Here is a 14,103-nt window from a genome sequence, read left to right on the forward strand (position 1 = left end):
TTTCCTCTGACAGAAATTCTAGGCATTGGGCGTACCGAGTATTGGATCGTGGAAACGGCACTCGTAGAGTATCACTGAACGAACCAAAACGTCTTGTCATCGGAAGAGCAATAGCCTCCGATATAAACAGTCTATCTTTCTCTTGCCATTCTGTCTACGTATTCTGTCAAAATGTAAAAGTTCAATGCAAAAAGAGAGCCCCCAAGAGAGAGCTGGAGACTTATCACTCGGAATCGGTCTATACAATCGAAGGTCCAATACAAGAAATATCTGTTTGGAAACGTACACATGTATGTACATATATATGTGCATTATCGACTTTTACGCATCTCCCATTCGGATACCGGAATCTCTATTGTTTTCAGTGGAAACAAATAAAAATAATTTTATTATTTTGGGGACATTGGAGGCGCCAATACCATGGTTTTACGTAATATTTAACCTCTGGATATATAGAAATTACAATACGTTTTTGAAATTATAACCAATATACGCTTTTTATGTTTTTATTTTTACATTTCAGTAACAATCAATGGGTATTAGAATTTTAACATTTTTAATTAGGCTAGATATTGTCTTTTAAAAGACGAAGCCTCAAATAGATAAGCCAAACTTTAAGTTTTTAATTAGTCTTTTTGCAAAATTTTAATATAATTCGATGTCCGTGAATTTTTGTTTTCCAGCAGGCGTAGAAGATGTATAAATTTGTTAATATGGCTCTAAAAGTCCAAAATATTTGGGAAAAAAAGTTTTAATTGGGGAAACTCCCGATTTTTATATAGAAAAGAACAAACCTGAACAAATATGGTAAAATAATCTTCTAACAAGAATAATCAAAAATGGAATTTTTGTTTTGTATGGGAACGGACTCAAAACTGATTTATGGCGCTATTTCCGATTAAATTAAGTGAAATGTATATACATATGTATAAGACAAAAGAAAGAAAATACATACATATGTATATGCTTGTAAGTAAAAATTTTCCACCAATTAATGAAAAATAGGTACGATTTCAATATAAAAAAATGACACCTTTAAAGGTAATTATCATTCTGCTTTAAAGCTTTTCATTTAACTTTGCAAGTTCGATCGAAGCTTTTTACATGGCTTGATGTTCGGCCTTATAAGAAGTACGTTATCTACATTTCAAGTAAAGATACACAGCCATGAGCATTTACTGTAAGAAATATCTTTCTTTATGTATGTAAGTTACGAATAATAACCCGGGAATATTATACATATGTATGTATGTACATAAAATCAATTTTATAATTTTTTTAAATTTTTAAATATAGATATATATGTTTTGTATTCATTTTTGATAACAATAAACAAGTTTTAAGAATATTTCTCGGCTTATTGCAAAACCTTTTAAAAATAGTTTTATAAAGTCAAATGTTTGAAATAGTGTAGTGTAAATACTGCGCTTTTAGGTGAACATATTCACTTGTTCTTTTTTTCAAAAGTATTAAATTTTTATGTCCTTACTAACTCTTCCTAGCTTAATATATTACAATTAGCTTAATATTTACTAATTATTCGTTTCTCGAGCGCCCCTCGGTCGTCTGGGCCTCCGAGCTTTATGATGAATACAGAAATGCTAGATGATGATCTAGTTGATGCACAAGCCATTTCAAATTCTGAAAGACCACGAAAAAAAAAAAAAGAGTCAACTTACTCATATTGCTCACTTGCTCATTGCTCAGATGTTCACTGGTTGTTCAGTGCATTACCAAGCCAATAAGCACTGCATCTCAACGACTTTTCAAAAATAGATTATGTTACATATTTAATTTTCAAACTTACCGATATTTCTACATTTTAATTTGTCGCATCACTTTTGCTCCCTCATTGGGCATTTAAAAATAGTTAAATAAAATGAAGGCATGGATAATTGAATTTTCAAAAAAATTTAATATGCTACAACCAATGAAATCATTATTATTATTAAAATTTAACATGGTGCACAAAAAGAGTATCTAAGCACAAATGAACAAGGGAGCAAGTGAACAAAAATGAGCAAGTGAACAATATAGAACAAAAAGGAAGGAACATATTCGCTCGCTCAGTTGAGTGAACAACTCTTTTTTGTTCACTCACTCATAAGCTACCAAACACTAGTTAGAAAGGCTCCTGAAAACTTTGACTTTTGTTAAATGATTCAAATGATTTACTGAATGATTTTAAATGATTTTGAAATTGATATAGACATGTTTGAGATTTAACGCTTTTATTGGTCAAAACGATTTTAAAAGACTATGTAAATATAGATTTGTAATGTACCCCGTATCTTATATGTACATTTTTTCAACTGACAAAGCGTTTACTTTGATAGGAACAAACGAGTAAATATTTAAATAAGTAAAAACCGCTAAAGTCGAGTGTTTCGACTGTTATGTACGCGGTACTCGAGGATAGTGTGCCAAATTCGCTTTCTTCCGCGTTCTAATGGTTGTCTTCTTTGGAACTTATAAACTAAAATTATTTCTGACACATAAGCAGATACTTTTCTTAAAACAGATAGACGGACATATGTATTTTAAATATGACTGATAATTTAAAAGTACTTAGTTTCTCAGTACTTAGTTTCACCCAGGAATATTACCTAAGAATACTTGGCTAAAAAATACTTTTGCGTGAGTATTCCACAACACGGATTTAAAATGGCCATAAATTTACATTTCCAGTCTACAGTCTACTTAAAAATAATAAAAATGTGAATACACCTAGTTCGTCAGTGCCTGTGGATAAGCCTATGGCGGGACCCCATCCTGGGCACGTTGCAGCCCCGTACACAGGTATAGCATAATAATACTGAGTGCCTGGACTCTGTCATCAGAACTTTTCTCTATATTGGGCGCGGACTTCCATGGCGACGTCTCTGTGGTCTTTTCCGCATTATTCATCATGGTGAAACCCTCAGTCTCCGTGTCCAGCGCTACCCTTATTTTGCTCAGCTGGAAAAAATGCATCTAAACTTTATCCAACAAAAATGTAGAATTTTTTTTACCAGTTCGTTGATCTTGGCTACACGTTCATCTGATGGGGAGGTCGCATACAATTGCTTGCTAGATGTCTTGGCTAAGTTCATTAGATCCTCGTTTTGAGTGTGTCGGATGATCGGTTCTGTAATGTCCATGACTTGATCAAAGTTTAAGAGAGTACATTCAGATGGAAGAGCCTCTAGGTACTGGGTAACCCTCTCAAAAGGGTTCTGGTCCTCAACCATCGATGATTTCCTAAATTTTTAAGTGAAATCGCGTTAAGAATTGGTCAGGCTAATTGAAAAAAAAAATTACCGCGAGGGCGTATGTTGGGGACTCGGGGGGAGGCTCCTTGAGTTAATTTGAAGGCCTCCACTGCCCGTCAGTGAAGACACTATGCCTGGAATGTCAAGGTTGCTTGCCTGCCTTTTGATTCCCTGCGCCAGCATCCCCGTCAGACTCGACCTATGCAAGTCCATGCGTGTCGCACATTGGACCTGTGCTTGTTCTCCGGCCGCCCCTTCTACGGCTGTATCGTCTATGACGGAACTGGATCGATCATCGAGAACTTCTAAGTTATCCGCTTGAGTGATGGTAAACTCCGGCTTGGTAACAACAGATGGAGCTACAGCTGGCATCGAAGCTGGTACCGATCCAGAGCAGTCCACCGGGCCACAGACTGTGGCGTTCTGGCACTTCGCTATGCACTTTTTGTGGCAGCACATGGAACACTCTTGGCACTGCATCGCGTCCTTTAGCCAGATCTTCTTGCCACAAAAGTCACATTGGGTGGCTCGATGGAAATGAGTTCTCACAAAGTTGTGTGCTCGAGGGATAACCATAGCAGAAGTCGACCCCCAGACAGCTGTTGTGTCGGACATGGAACTAGCTGATTTCATGCTCATGGTTTCCGATAAGTGGATTTCTAGCCCGCCCTGGTCTCCGCTTGTCGATATGTTTCTAAAAAAGTAAGGAATTTGGAAACAATTTATAGTTTGTTTATGATTTTATGCCTTACCTAGTCGGGGAGGGAGATTTGGATCCGCCCACTATAACGTTGGGGTTCCCTATCCAAGAGAAACCGAAAAGAATGTCCCCAAAACAAAGGTTTGGGTTGAATCCGGACTGATTGGATAGAGTATGCATTTTGCTGTTAAAGATCAAATTTATTAACCGTCTAGGAAAAGGTTCTAGACCAGTGGTGGGCAAAACTAACACATGTTTAAAATTTGAGTGTGTGCGTAGCAGAGAAAAACAATGAGAGCAAAGAATTCACTGAGCGAAAAAAACGTTTTTTTTTATTTCATTTTTCGTTAATTCAAAAGTTTAAATGGGCACTAAAATTGAGTATTATATTTTAAAAACAGCTTTGCTAGCAACATTTCTTAAACAAATGAAAAACTACGCTTCCCTATTTATATTCTCTATTTCTATTTATTCTATATTTATATTCATGAAGAAAACTTTTTCCAACCCAATTTCTGAAAAAATTTTTCTAAGTGGAAAAATTTTGATTTTTAGTTTGGGCTGTCAAAAGAATCAAAATGAGAGCAAGTGAGAGAGCTTCTAAAAAAAATTTGAGAGTGCTCACACTGTCAGTGTGCCGGCAGCGCTGCGGCAGAATTTCCTACCCTATACTCGCTATGTAAAATGAGAGTTTGCCCACCACTGTTCTAGACTAATGTATATTAAAGATAATATTATCCTCCATAACTTACGCAGCCTGCAGAGTAGCTGGGTTGAGAGCTATTTGTCGGAGGCACTGGTTTAGGCTCGTTTCCGAGCACTCTACAAGGACCTGGCTAATCGGGACATTGTTGTAGCCCAACAATATGCTTTCACCGGCGCACTTGGAAAATACACAGACGTTGAGGAAACGGCTATTATTATCCAACTGGAAGCTGCACGTGTCGTCCATCTGGATCAATGGACTAAAGGGGCAGTCAATAGTCGAATGCTGATAAAAGTAATTGACTTCCTCGCCTATTTGTTCCGGCTCCTCCGCTTTGTTTCTTTCCCTATCTTTCTCCTTTTCTTTATCCCTTTCTCTATCCTTTTCTTTGTCGCCACTTTCACGGCTCATGGTTTTCTTAATGGCTTTGGCAATGAGGTTAGACTTCTTCGGAGAGCTCGTAGGAGTACTACCAAGTCCGGATTTAAATGTCAAGCACCTGGGAACCAGCTCAGTAGATCCGAGTTCGATGGTGTCGGACTTCGGAGGGTTGGGGAGGGGTAAATCACACAGATCGTCGTATCTGTCCAGGTCCTCAAGCACTGCATCATTACGGATAATGCCTGAAATAATCCGTTCTATGCGCAGACTGAAGACGGTAGCCTGTAAGGTCTTGACCACCTTGGCAATCTGTTGGATCGTCGTCACGGGCTTTCCCTCGATGGCTACTAGGACGTCCCCAGCCTGCAGGTTGGATTTGCAGGCAGGTGTGTTTGGTAATACCGATTCAATGTGTATTGCCTGGCTTGCGTTCTGTTTAAAGACAATGCCAATCTGCTGATTTTTCGCCTTATGTATAAACACATCCATCGAAATGAGAACGTGACGACTGTCGTGCTGGTTAGCCTCAATCAAGGGCACTGGGGCCAAGGTCAGGGTGCAGTATGTGTCGCCCATCTCGGGGCAGGATATAAGGCGCGATAGCTCAACCACCCGGACGGTCAGCAGCCCGTTTGGCTGGATGTCGCAGTCACTGGACTCGTCCTCGGCGGTCCAGTGAAAGAACGGCTTGTACCGCAGCTTATAGTTTGGCAGAGTGTGTTTCCTGCGCACCGCTTTTCGAATCTGATTGGAGATAAGGTTGGTGATGTTCGACTGCATCTGCCGTCCCTGGTATTTGGACTCAATATCGAGGATCAGTTCTGGGTCACCCAAGAAGCTTAAGGACCAATGCGTGTAAGGTTTCCTTGTGAACTGCAGACGCGCCATGCCGGACAGTTGTTTAACTAGAAAAATAAATCATTTTCATACAACTCTGTTTAATGTAACAGATAGTAAAATATAAAAAAATATAGAAATATGTAAAATAAAGAAATATATACAACCAAAGTGTTAACAAACACGTCATAAAATAGGTTAAAACATAATATTTACGTCACACACACGTCTAATAAATCTTTAAATAGTTGATATTCTGACTAGATTATTTTATAAATAAATTTATAAAATAAACAAAAAATGAAAAGGTCGTTTCAAAACATTGCACACCCTTCTTTTCTTTGCACGCAGTATGTAAGTCTAAACGGCCGGGATCGGCCGACTATATCCTATAACAGCCACATACCTGGTCGGAAATTTAGAGAATTCATATTTTGTACGACTGCTATTTTTAAATACGCAAAATAATACGACTACCTTAATATAAAAAGGATCGGCCAACTATATCCTATAGCTGCCATATAACTGAACGATTGGAAATGACCCAACTCTTGTGTTAAAGATAGAATGATCCGACCTATAAAATTTCATAACGATCAGCCGACTATATCTTATAGCTGCCATATAACAGAACGATCGGAAATGGTATTTGGTAAAAATACCAACATTTTTATTTTTGAAGATAGAAGCTTGGGAATTCGTCTATTATTATGATATTCTCGGCCATGATATAGGATCGGCCAACTATATCCGATTTTTTTGATACATTTCCGGTTTTAACTGTACATATATCAACTTCGGCTCAGCCCAAAGTTAGCTTTCCTTTCTTGTTATCTATACTTTTTTGTAGCTAGTTTTAGGAATAAGAATGAATTGAATAATTTCATTTAAACGTTTAAAATGCGAATTGTCCCAATACACAAAATTTAAAGTTATTTGGTTTCCAAACTAAACTCCTATGACCTACCTTTCAACATAATAGAACCCTTTTTGCCCAGGACCATGTCGGCATCGATGGAAGTGGAAAAGTTTCCCACATAATTTATATCCAATAGCAGGTCTAAGTTCTCAATACGATTCTCCCCTTTGTCCAGCTCAACGTTCTGAACAGAAAGGGATTTGATGTCTGGAAACTGGTCTCCCAACTCGAGCTCCTTGATCTAAAAGGACACAGGTTTTTAGATCCTGGCTTTAACATTTGAGACTTTAATTACTGTAAGCTTGTCAAGAAGCTTTCCCGTAGTCGTTTTTGTTATTAACTCGTCCAGTTCGATCGACAGTTTCCGGTAGAACCACTTGCGCACCCGGTTAGAGTTTCTGAACTCATGAAAGAGGAACTGCATTACAAAGTTAAGCGATATGAGGGCCGAAGCTCCTTCCAGAGTGTTCTGCCGATTTTCGCACCCATTGCCGGGCCCAGGGCTGATATTGGGCAGTCCCTTCAGCTTTCGTGCTGTTTGCTTAATGTTCTTCAAGAACAAAAAATTAGATACTGAAAGTTTAAGTAAAGGAGTGTGTACCTACCAGTGGCAACGAGTATTTGGCATTCATCTGCTTCTGCTCCTCGGTTTCGTCGGGAAGGTTAGAGAATTTAATGAAAAGCAAGTACTGCAGAAGAATCATTAGTACCCCGCCAATAAGCAGGAAGGTCAAGCACAGCAGTAGTATATTCGAAATTGGTATCTCCATTATGGATAGCTAGTGCATAAGGCAATTTTAATCTCCTAATTGTGTGGGACTCTGTGGGGAATGGTGCAAGTCGCCTTATGCCCAGTGGTACCGGGGACTAGACGCTGATGTCAGCTTTCTCAATTACGTACATAGCTAATGTTGCAATTATCGGGATAAAAGAGCTATTTTCTAGTGCTAACTTATCATCGAGATGGAGTGTCCCTTAATGCTGCAGTTCTGGATCTAGAAAGCCGACATTGCCAACGACAATTGTTGCAGCTACTGAACAAACGCCCTAAAATCAATATGTACTCACAGTGCCAGTTGTTTCTCACATGCCAGTCATCCATCATTGCGCATGTCCCCCAGTCAGCTGGCTTCTTTTCAGGGGTTGAACTATTGTCGTGAACTGTAGGGCTACACTACCATCCCTGCTACCATCCCTGCCCCTTCTGGCCTTGCTAGGGCTCCCCGTCGAAAAACACACCACCAATACCCAGTCCAGTTCTCTTAATAGGTCACTCCTGTGGTACTACCCCGAGTGGTACTACTTACGAGTGGTACTACCCCCCCTCTGGGCATTGAACAGTACCTTTAATATTCTCTGTTTATAGAGACATACATATGTATATGCGTTATTATATTTATGCGACTGACATTAAAATCTATGAAATTAAATTAAGTAATTTATTTGCATTTCTACTCAACTTATTTGGGGTGTTGTGGACAATCTTTCAAACTTGTAATGCCAAGTTATTTGTCATAAACTATTATTGTAAATGCCACTCTAATTTGAAGTTTAGGTTTTCAGGCCGACATCAAGGTATTAAAATTTAATGAAAAATTTAAATTAAATTATTGACAAATTAATTATTGTCAGAAAATATTTTAAAGAAAAGTTTTTGAAGATTTTGTCACGCGCTCAATAAATGAAAGTTCTCTTTATTAAAATAAAATGCATTTCCAAAAAGAAAAATGTATTGTTTATGTGCCTTGTGGCACACTGGATTACTTTTAGTAATCCAAAACATCCAAAAACCAAAATCCAAAAACGCATCGGGGTATAATATAGTAAAATTATTTTTCATTAAAGAAAAATAGTTATTTACAAATAAAAAAAGATGTTAAATATGGTACAATCTTTGAGGGCTTTAAGATTAAAGGTATACGGTTTTTAAAAAATAAATATTAATTCGGAAGTGAAACAAATGTATTTAATTTTTCTGTCTTTCAATGTTTTTTTATTATTATGTAATTCCTTTACTTTACGTAAAATAAGAAAGTATTAATAGTTTTATTAACAAATTTGTTGAAGGCAGGTATTTATGTTATTATATATGTGTGTATGTATGTATTTCTTGTACATAAATTACAAGTCATCTTTATAGTTACATACATATATAGTTTAATTAACTCTAGCGTCTCTTAATAATTAATTAAACTGTGTACATTACCTCGTATATCTAGATTAAGATACAATATTAATATTAATATTTACTTATAGGTCCTATCATGTATATATATATATATATATATATTTATGTCTACGCATTATTATTACACTTTAGCTGTACCTGTTAGTTTTTATTCATTATGTCACCTTGAATCTAGACGATTTGTAAAAAAAAGTATAGCTACTTAAGTATCTTTAGCGACCATTCAAGCCAGACAGTAAGCAGGAAAAATAGCTAACTTATGGCTCAAGTTCAGACCAATTTCAAGTTTATAAGCCACATGTAACACGTGAGAATGAACACTGGGAAGAGGACCTTCTGAAGCCAGTCCCGACTTTCCTGAACCTCGAGTGATTGCGGATCATCAACACGGGTCCCACCTCTACCCCTCGGACCTTGCTGGGACTAGGAGTAGGAGCATCTGGAGGATTGGGAAATTGGTTTGGTGTGAGAAAGTAACGCAGAACCTGGAAGAACAATCGAAGTCGAACAATCGACGCAGCATTGTCATATAAATATTTGTGTATAGGATACTTTGTTTTTGGCATCTAGTCTGGTAGATGGAGGGACGTGGTTTACAATTTGAACAGCCTATTGCCTTCTGGCCCGACTTTTTCTTCCTGAAGCACAAGGACCTCATCCCGACGATGCTTCTGTTCCTATTGAAGTCGAGACCTCTGCAATTTTGCCCAAAAAATTTGGTAAATCGGTTAGGGGCAAAGTATAATATCTTCAAATTTTCCATTTTCTAACTAAATATATATATTACCCTCTACTTTGATGACGATTTCACTAAAACTTTTGATAATGATATATTAGTAAAGTATAACGGGGGTCAATTATCCCTTTTTGATGAGCTACTTTGTATTAAGTGGACTTATTACATAAACAATAAACTAACTAAACGATTCCCATAAAGGCATCAGTAGCAATTAGCCTCGTAATTAGCAATTAACCTGCTCCCATTGGGAATTTTTAGTGATATTTTTGAGGATTTGGACTTGAATAAAAATAGCCCAATAGTTTTTCGTCAAGTACAACTTTAGAAAAAAAAAACCACACGACTTTTTCTATTCCATCATGAAAATAATTTGTCATAATCCGTAAGATATTAGCATACAGTCAGAAAGAGAGCTGGCTTTGGCAGATTCTAGAGTTTGTATACCCTTGCATCTAATTTTTATGAAATACGTACTTATCTTATTAAAGCTGTTGGATATTTGATGAATAACATCGCTTTTTAAGAAGCTGTAAATTGTGAAAATTTGAAAACACTAGAAGTAAATTTTTGAAGATTAATTAATAGATTAATTTAATAAAAAAATTTATAAGAAGTGTAAAAGTAGCCCTTGAACCATTGTCTAGGGAGCTATGTACATATAATCTAATATACATAGTTTTCCGATTAACATAATGGGAAGTAATAATAAGAAGTTACGAATAAAAAATGTATTGGGGCCATCGAAATTACCGATAAGGCTGAATGTACAAACTCCATTGGAACCCGAAGCTAACTTTCCTCTCCTCTCTTGTTCAAATGTGTTCTTTCCCACTCTAAAATGCTATTCACATGTGGAATCTTAAATAAATTCCGAGTTTAAATTTACGTAACTTAGCCGTATTTAGTTCACTTAACTTATGGATTCATTTGTTTAAATTACAATATTTGTGCGCTCTTCGATATCCCCATTAAAGATGTACGATTTGTCTATTTATAGCCTAATTGGTTTTGATTCGGGATGTGACTAAACATTTCTCTGGTTTCGTTTATTTTGGGTGCCTGATCCTGCGTACATGTATGATTTGAAAATGTTATTATCTATTTTGATACCCACTCACATCCACTGGACCCTCGCAATTGTATATCCTTCCAGGCATTTGTAGTATGAATAGATGCCAAATCAGTCGCAGGTCTAATTGATTTGGGATAAAATTATTTCAGATCGGACCACTTTATCCCAAAGCCGCAAAAAACTTGATCAGAACAAAGCAAATATATTTAACTTATTGGAAAAATTGCAAGGCTATAAAGCTTCGGTTCCGTCCGAAGGACAAACCTTCCCCACTGGCTCTGTGTGATCTAGTTAAGGCATTCGTAAAATTCAAGAAGTACAAAAACTAGCTTAAAGCGTAATTTTTACAACACTTTTACTTTGATAAAGCATTTAAAGATCAAAGAAGTGGATATAGCACTTTGAATTCGATTTATGATGATTCATGGATTCACTGCTTTTTATCACTATGGCCTGTACAGTCATATGGAGTGGATGAGGCAAATATTTAACTATGTTTTGTACACTTTACACAGATGGGTATGCGGGTTGCAGTAAGGAATGCTATTTAAATTTATGAGAGTAATATAAAGTTGTATATCTTATTAATTTTGGAGTTGTATTAATCAAATTAGTCCATCCGGTCTGTTCGGACGTACACGAATTAATTATAACCCTTATGGGATCAAAATGCGCTCACTTGCTAATCAATAAATATTTGGTATCGGGTTCGTTTGGTAGAAGGTATATATAAGTATATTCATAGTTGTAAGTAAATACATTTCTTCCAAAAATTTGATTCCTACATAAAGGTGGTATGTACACAGAATGAATATATAATTTTCCTTTTACATGTACATAATTGAATTACCAACTTTAAATACAAACAAGACAAAAACTCTTGCAGGTTAAAGATAAATCGAGCTATACTCTAGATATCTTAAAATTTATGCGTGTACCTACAATATTTTTCTCTCGTTTATACTTCGAAGAGTTGTTTATCGTTATCCGTCATGTAATGACAATGTGTACTCTACCCCTATTCCTATTTATAGTCCTTATCCATATCCATGCTTTTCAATAGCCCACACTCTCAGACCCCATTCACTTAATATTAGGCTAGGCTAGGACATGTGGGAGATCTATTGGTATCTGGTTCCCCTAAAGCGTATGGTACGAACACTGCAGGTAGTGCGGTTCTACTCGCTGCTTTGGGATAGTATGATCCGGTTGGTGATACTTATGAAGTGCTCCCTTTTCTAGTCTAACATTGTCTATCTCGTAATTATAAGTAATTTCTGTATCTGAATAAATCTTTTTAATAGCTACAGGGGACGTTATGTTAATGGGTACGCCTAATATCATTGCTTCATTTTCGTTCGTGTTATTCATTGGTTTTGCTGTGTTTAATTTATTTCTGCCTTTTCCTATTAACTTTTTATTGAATTCGATATCAATATCAGAATGAGGCGATGCTACTCTTGTTTCTGGCAACGAGTATGCCATTGCTAAGGGTTCGAGTCCATTCCATTCAAATTTCTGTGGTATTTCGTGGTGCTGAAGCTTCTGGTGCAGCTGTATTAGCTGATTTTTCGATTTCTGTTGTTGCGATTGCGGTTGTCGATTCGGGTTAAATGCCTGTACGTTTTTTCTAGCCAATATCCTTTTTGAAGAAGATATTGCAGGTGCTGATGTCGTTGCGTTTAAGTTTGTATTGGCGTGACGCAAATGCATGGGATGCTGGTAAATTTGAGGTGCGGGACGCGGACTGTGATGTCTGTATCCGTGCTTTATCGTATCAAAATTGTGATCTAAATTCGGTGCTGAAATTGATGAGCAAATGGCCTGATGCTATACCCAGATCTGATCCTTTCGATAACGCGATCGCAATCAAAGCCTTTGCTAGCACCAATCCTCCTCATCCGAATCGGAGTGTCGAGTATTTAGTCCGGTCTTTGGCTTAAAACCATTAAGGACTGGAGATGGCAGTACACGACCTGTTCGGCCCATAGCCAGTGCCTGTTCAAACGACAGCGGGGCTATGTATTCCAGTCTAATGAGAGGAACGCATTAGGACTTTTTTTTGAACCTTTTATATTTATCATGTCACTTACCTTTCTCTTTCTACTTCCCGTTCGCGATCCCTCTCGCGCTCGTACAACTCGCGCTCCCGATCCCGGTACTCGTAGCGCAGGTCGTACTCGTGGATCCGGTCTCTGTCCCGGTCCCTGTCTCTGTCCCTAAGGCGCTCTCGGTCACGCTCACGGTCTCTACTGCTATAGTACACGTCTCTTGGATCCCTTAGAAGATCGCGGTGGTGCGGCAACGAATGAACACTGTGGGGTGTCGAGTGGTGCGTCTGGAAGCAAAAATAGAGGATTATAGAGGGTCCTTGCTGGTTCAAGCCTACCATGACGGTACTTACATGCGTGGGACTTGCATTCAGCTTTGGGAAGTTAATATTGGTTGGCTTGAGCTGTAAAGTAGATGGCTTGCTCGGAGTAGGTGGTAGCCGCCGTCCGATGCCGGCTCGACGGGATGCCAGTGTGGGATAGCTGTGCTGCACGTGGGTTCCACCTGTGGGAACACAAAGTATTGGGTTAGGACTGGGTCACTGCCTCTAAACTGAATAGGAAGTGGCGCAATGTTTCAACAATTTTAAGTAGTATACGAAACAAACTTCTGGCCAAGAATCGGGTTTTATCCACCGAACAAACATTATAGATTGCAAATTGACCAAGGAAGTTTTTTGATTCGGTTACTTGAACAGGATTCTTAGCCTCTTTATACACAGCACTGCTTCTAATGGGACATGCATTATTATATGTACATGGCCGTAACATGTCCCATTTAAAACCCATTAGCCTATGACGTAATGGAACCGAAAAACATTTAATCTATCTACCTTTAGCAACGTGACATTTCAAATGCATTGAATCGGCAAAATACTGAATAGTAACAATAGTGATTGCATTTATAAGGTACTGTGTATATTAATAATTTATCCGGTGATTGAAAGAGTGTTTGTTTATATTTAACTAGTAAGTGACATGCATGACTGTTTAGTTTTAATATATATATCTATAACACGACTGTGAACCTTCGGAAACATAATATTTAGATTTGGATAGACTTCGATATTTTTTTAAAGAAAGTTTTATTCACAGCCGTGGTATAGTGAGTTTATGGGATAACAAAACGAATAAAACCAGGATGAACGAAAGGTGCTAATGTCAAGACGCACGTACATGGAAGGAGAGGTCATGTCAATTTGGAAAAATATCAAACCGCGGAAACCCAGAACTGCATCTCAAATTATTTTTCAAAGTAA

At 37.6% G+C, this 14,103-nt stretch overlaps 2 protein-coding genes across 13 annotated transcripts in view; both read right to left on the reverse strand.

Annotated features, from left to right (window-relative positions):
- Window positions 1-2,214: 2,214 nt before the first annotated feature.
- Window positions 2,215-8,194, reverse strand: Pdzd8 (PDZ domain containing 8). Of its 2 annotated transcripts, none has more exons than XM_070276277.1 (9): window positions 7,863-8,194; window positions 7,400-7,432; window positions 7,090-7,344; window positions 6,843-7,035; window positions 4,704-5,943; window positions 4,004-4,135; window positions 3,301-3,945; window positions 3,012-3,240; window positions 2,215-2,958 (listed from the first exon to the last, which is right to left on the reverse strand). In XM_070276277.1, exons 2-9 carry the CDS (start codon window positions 7,424-7,426, stop codon window positions 2,755-2,757), a joined length of 2,925 nt encoding a protein of 974 aa, XP_070132378.1. In that variant the 5' UTR covers window positions 7,427-7,432; window positions 7,863-8,194; the 3' UTR covers window positions 2,215-2,754. The 2 variants fall into 2 exon arrangements, with proteins under 2 accessions (XP_070132378.1, XP_017087403.2); XM_017231914.3 differs by having other exon boundaries at window positions 7,400-7,789.
- A 3,827-nt stretch (window positions 8,195-12,021) lies between these two features.
- The window catches only part of cac (calcium voltage-gated channel subunit cacophony), an 86,553-nt gene continuing 84,471 nt past the window's right edge, over window positions 12,022-14,103 (reverse strand). For 10 of the 11 annotated variants that reach the window (XM_070276390.1, XM_070276400.1, XM_070276389.1 and 7 more), the window contains 3 exons: window positions 13,198-13,349; window positions 12,887-13,131; window positions 12,022-12,825 (listed from right to left, as the gene is read on the reverse strand). In XM_070276390.1, the coding sequence (XP_070132491.1) occupies window positions 12,675-12,825; window positions 12,887-13,131; window positions 13,198-13,349 (548 nt within the window). In that variant the 3' untranslated portion in view covers window positions 12,022-12,674. Of the gene's footprint in view, window positions 12,826-12,886; window positions 13,132-13,197; window positions 13,350-14,103 lie in introns of those variants that run through there. The other variant, XM_070276396.1, reaches the window with a different exon arrangement.

This window comes from Drosophila bipectinata, chromosome XR, assembly GCF_030179905.1.
Source record: "Drosophila bipectinata strain 14024-0381.07 chromosome XR, DbipHiC1v2, whole genome shotgun sequence".
In the NCBI taxonomy this organism is placed as follows: domain Eukaryota; kingdom Metazoa; phylum Arthropoda; class Insecta; order Diptera; family Drosophilidae; genus Drosophila; species Drosophila bipectinata.

Coding starts and splice junctions, on each gene's coding strand:
- Pdzd8 (XM_017231914.3), bottom strand. CDS start 7,564: ATGGAGATACCAATTTCGAATATACTACTGCTGTGCTTGACCTTCCTG. Junction 7,345..7,399: donor CCAAATACTCGTTGCCACTG/GTAGGTACACAC, acceptor TTGTTCTTGAAG/AACATTAAGCAAACAGCACG. Junction 3,946..4,003: donor AAATCTCCCTCCCCGACTAG/GTAAGGCATAAA, acceptor TTACTTTTTTAG/AAACATATCGACAAGCGGAG.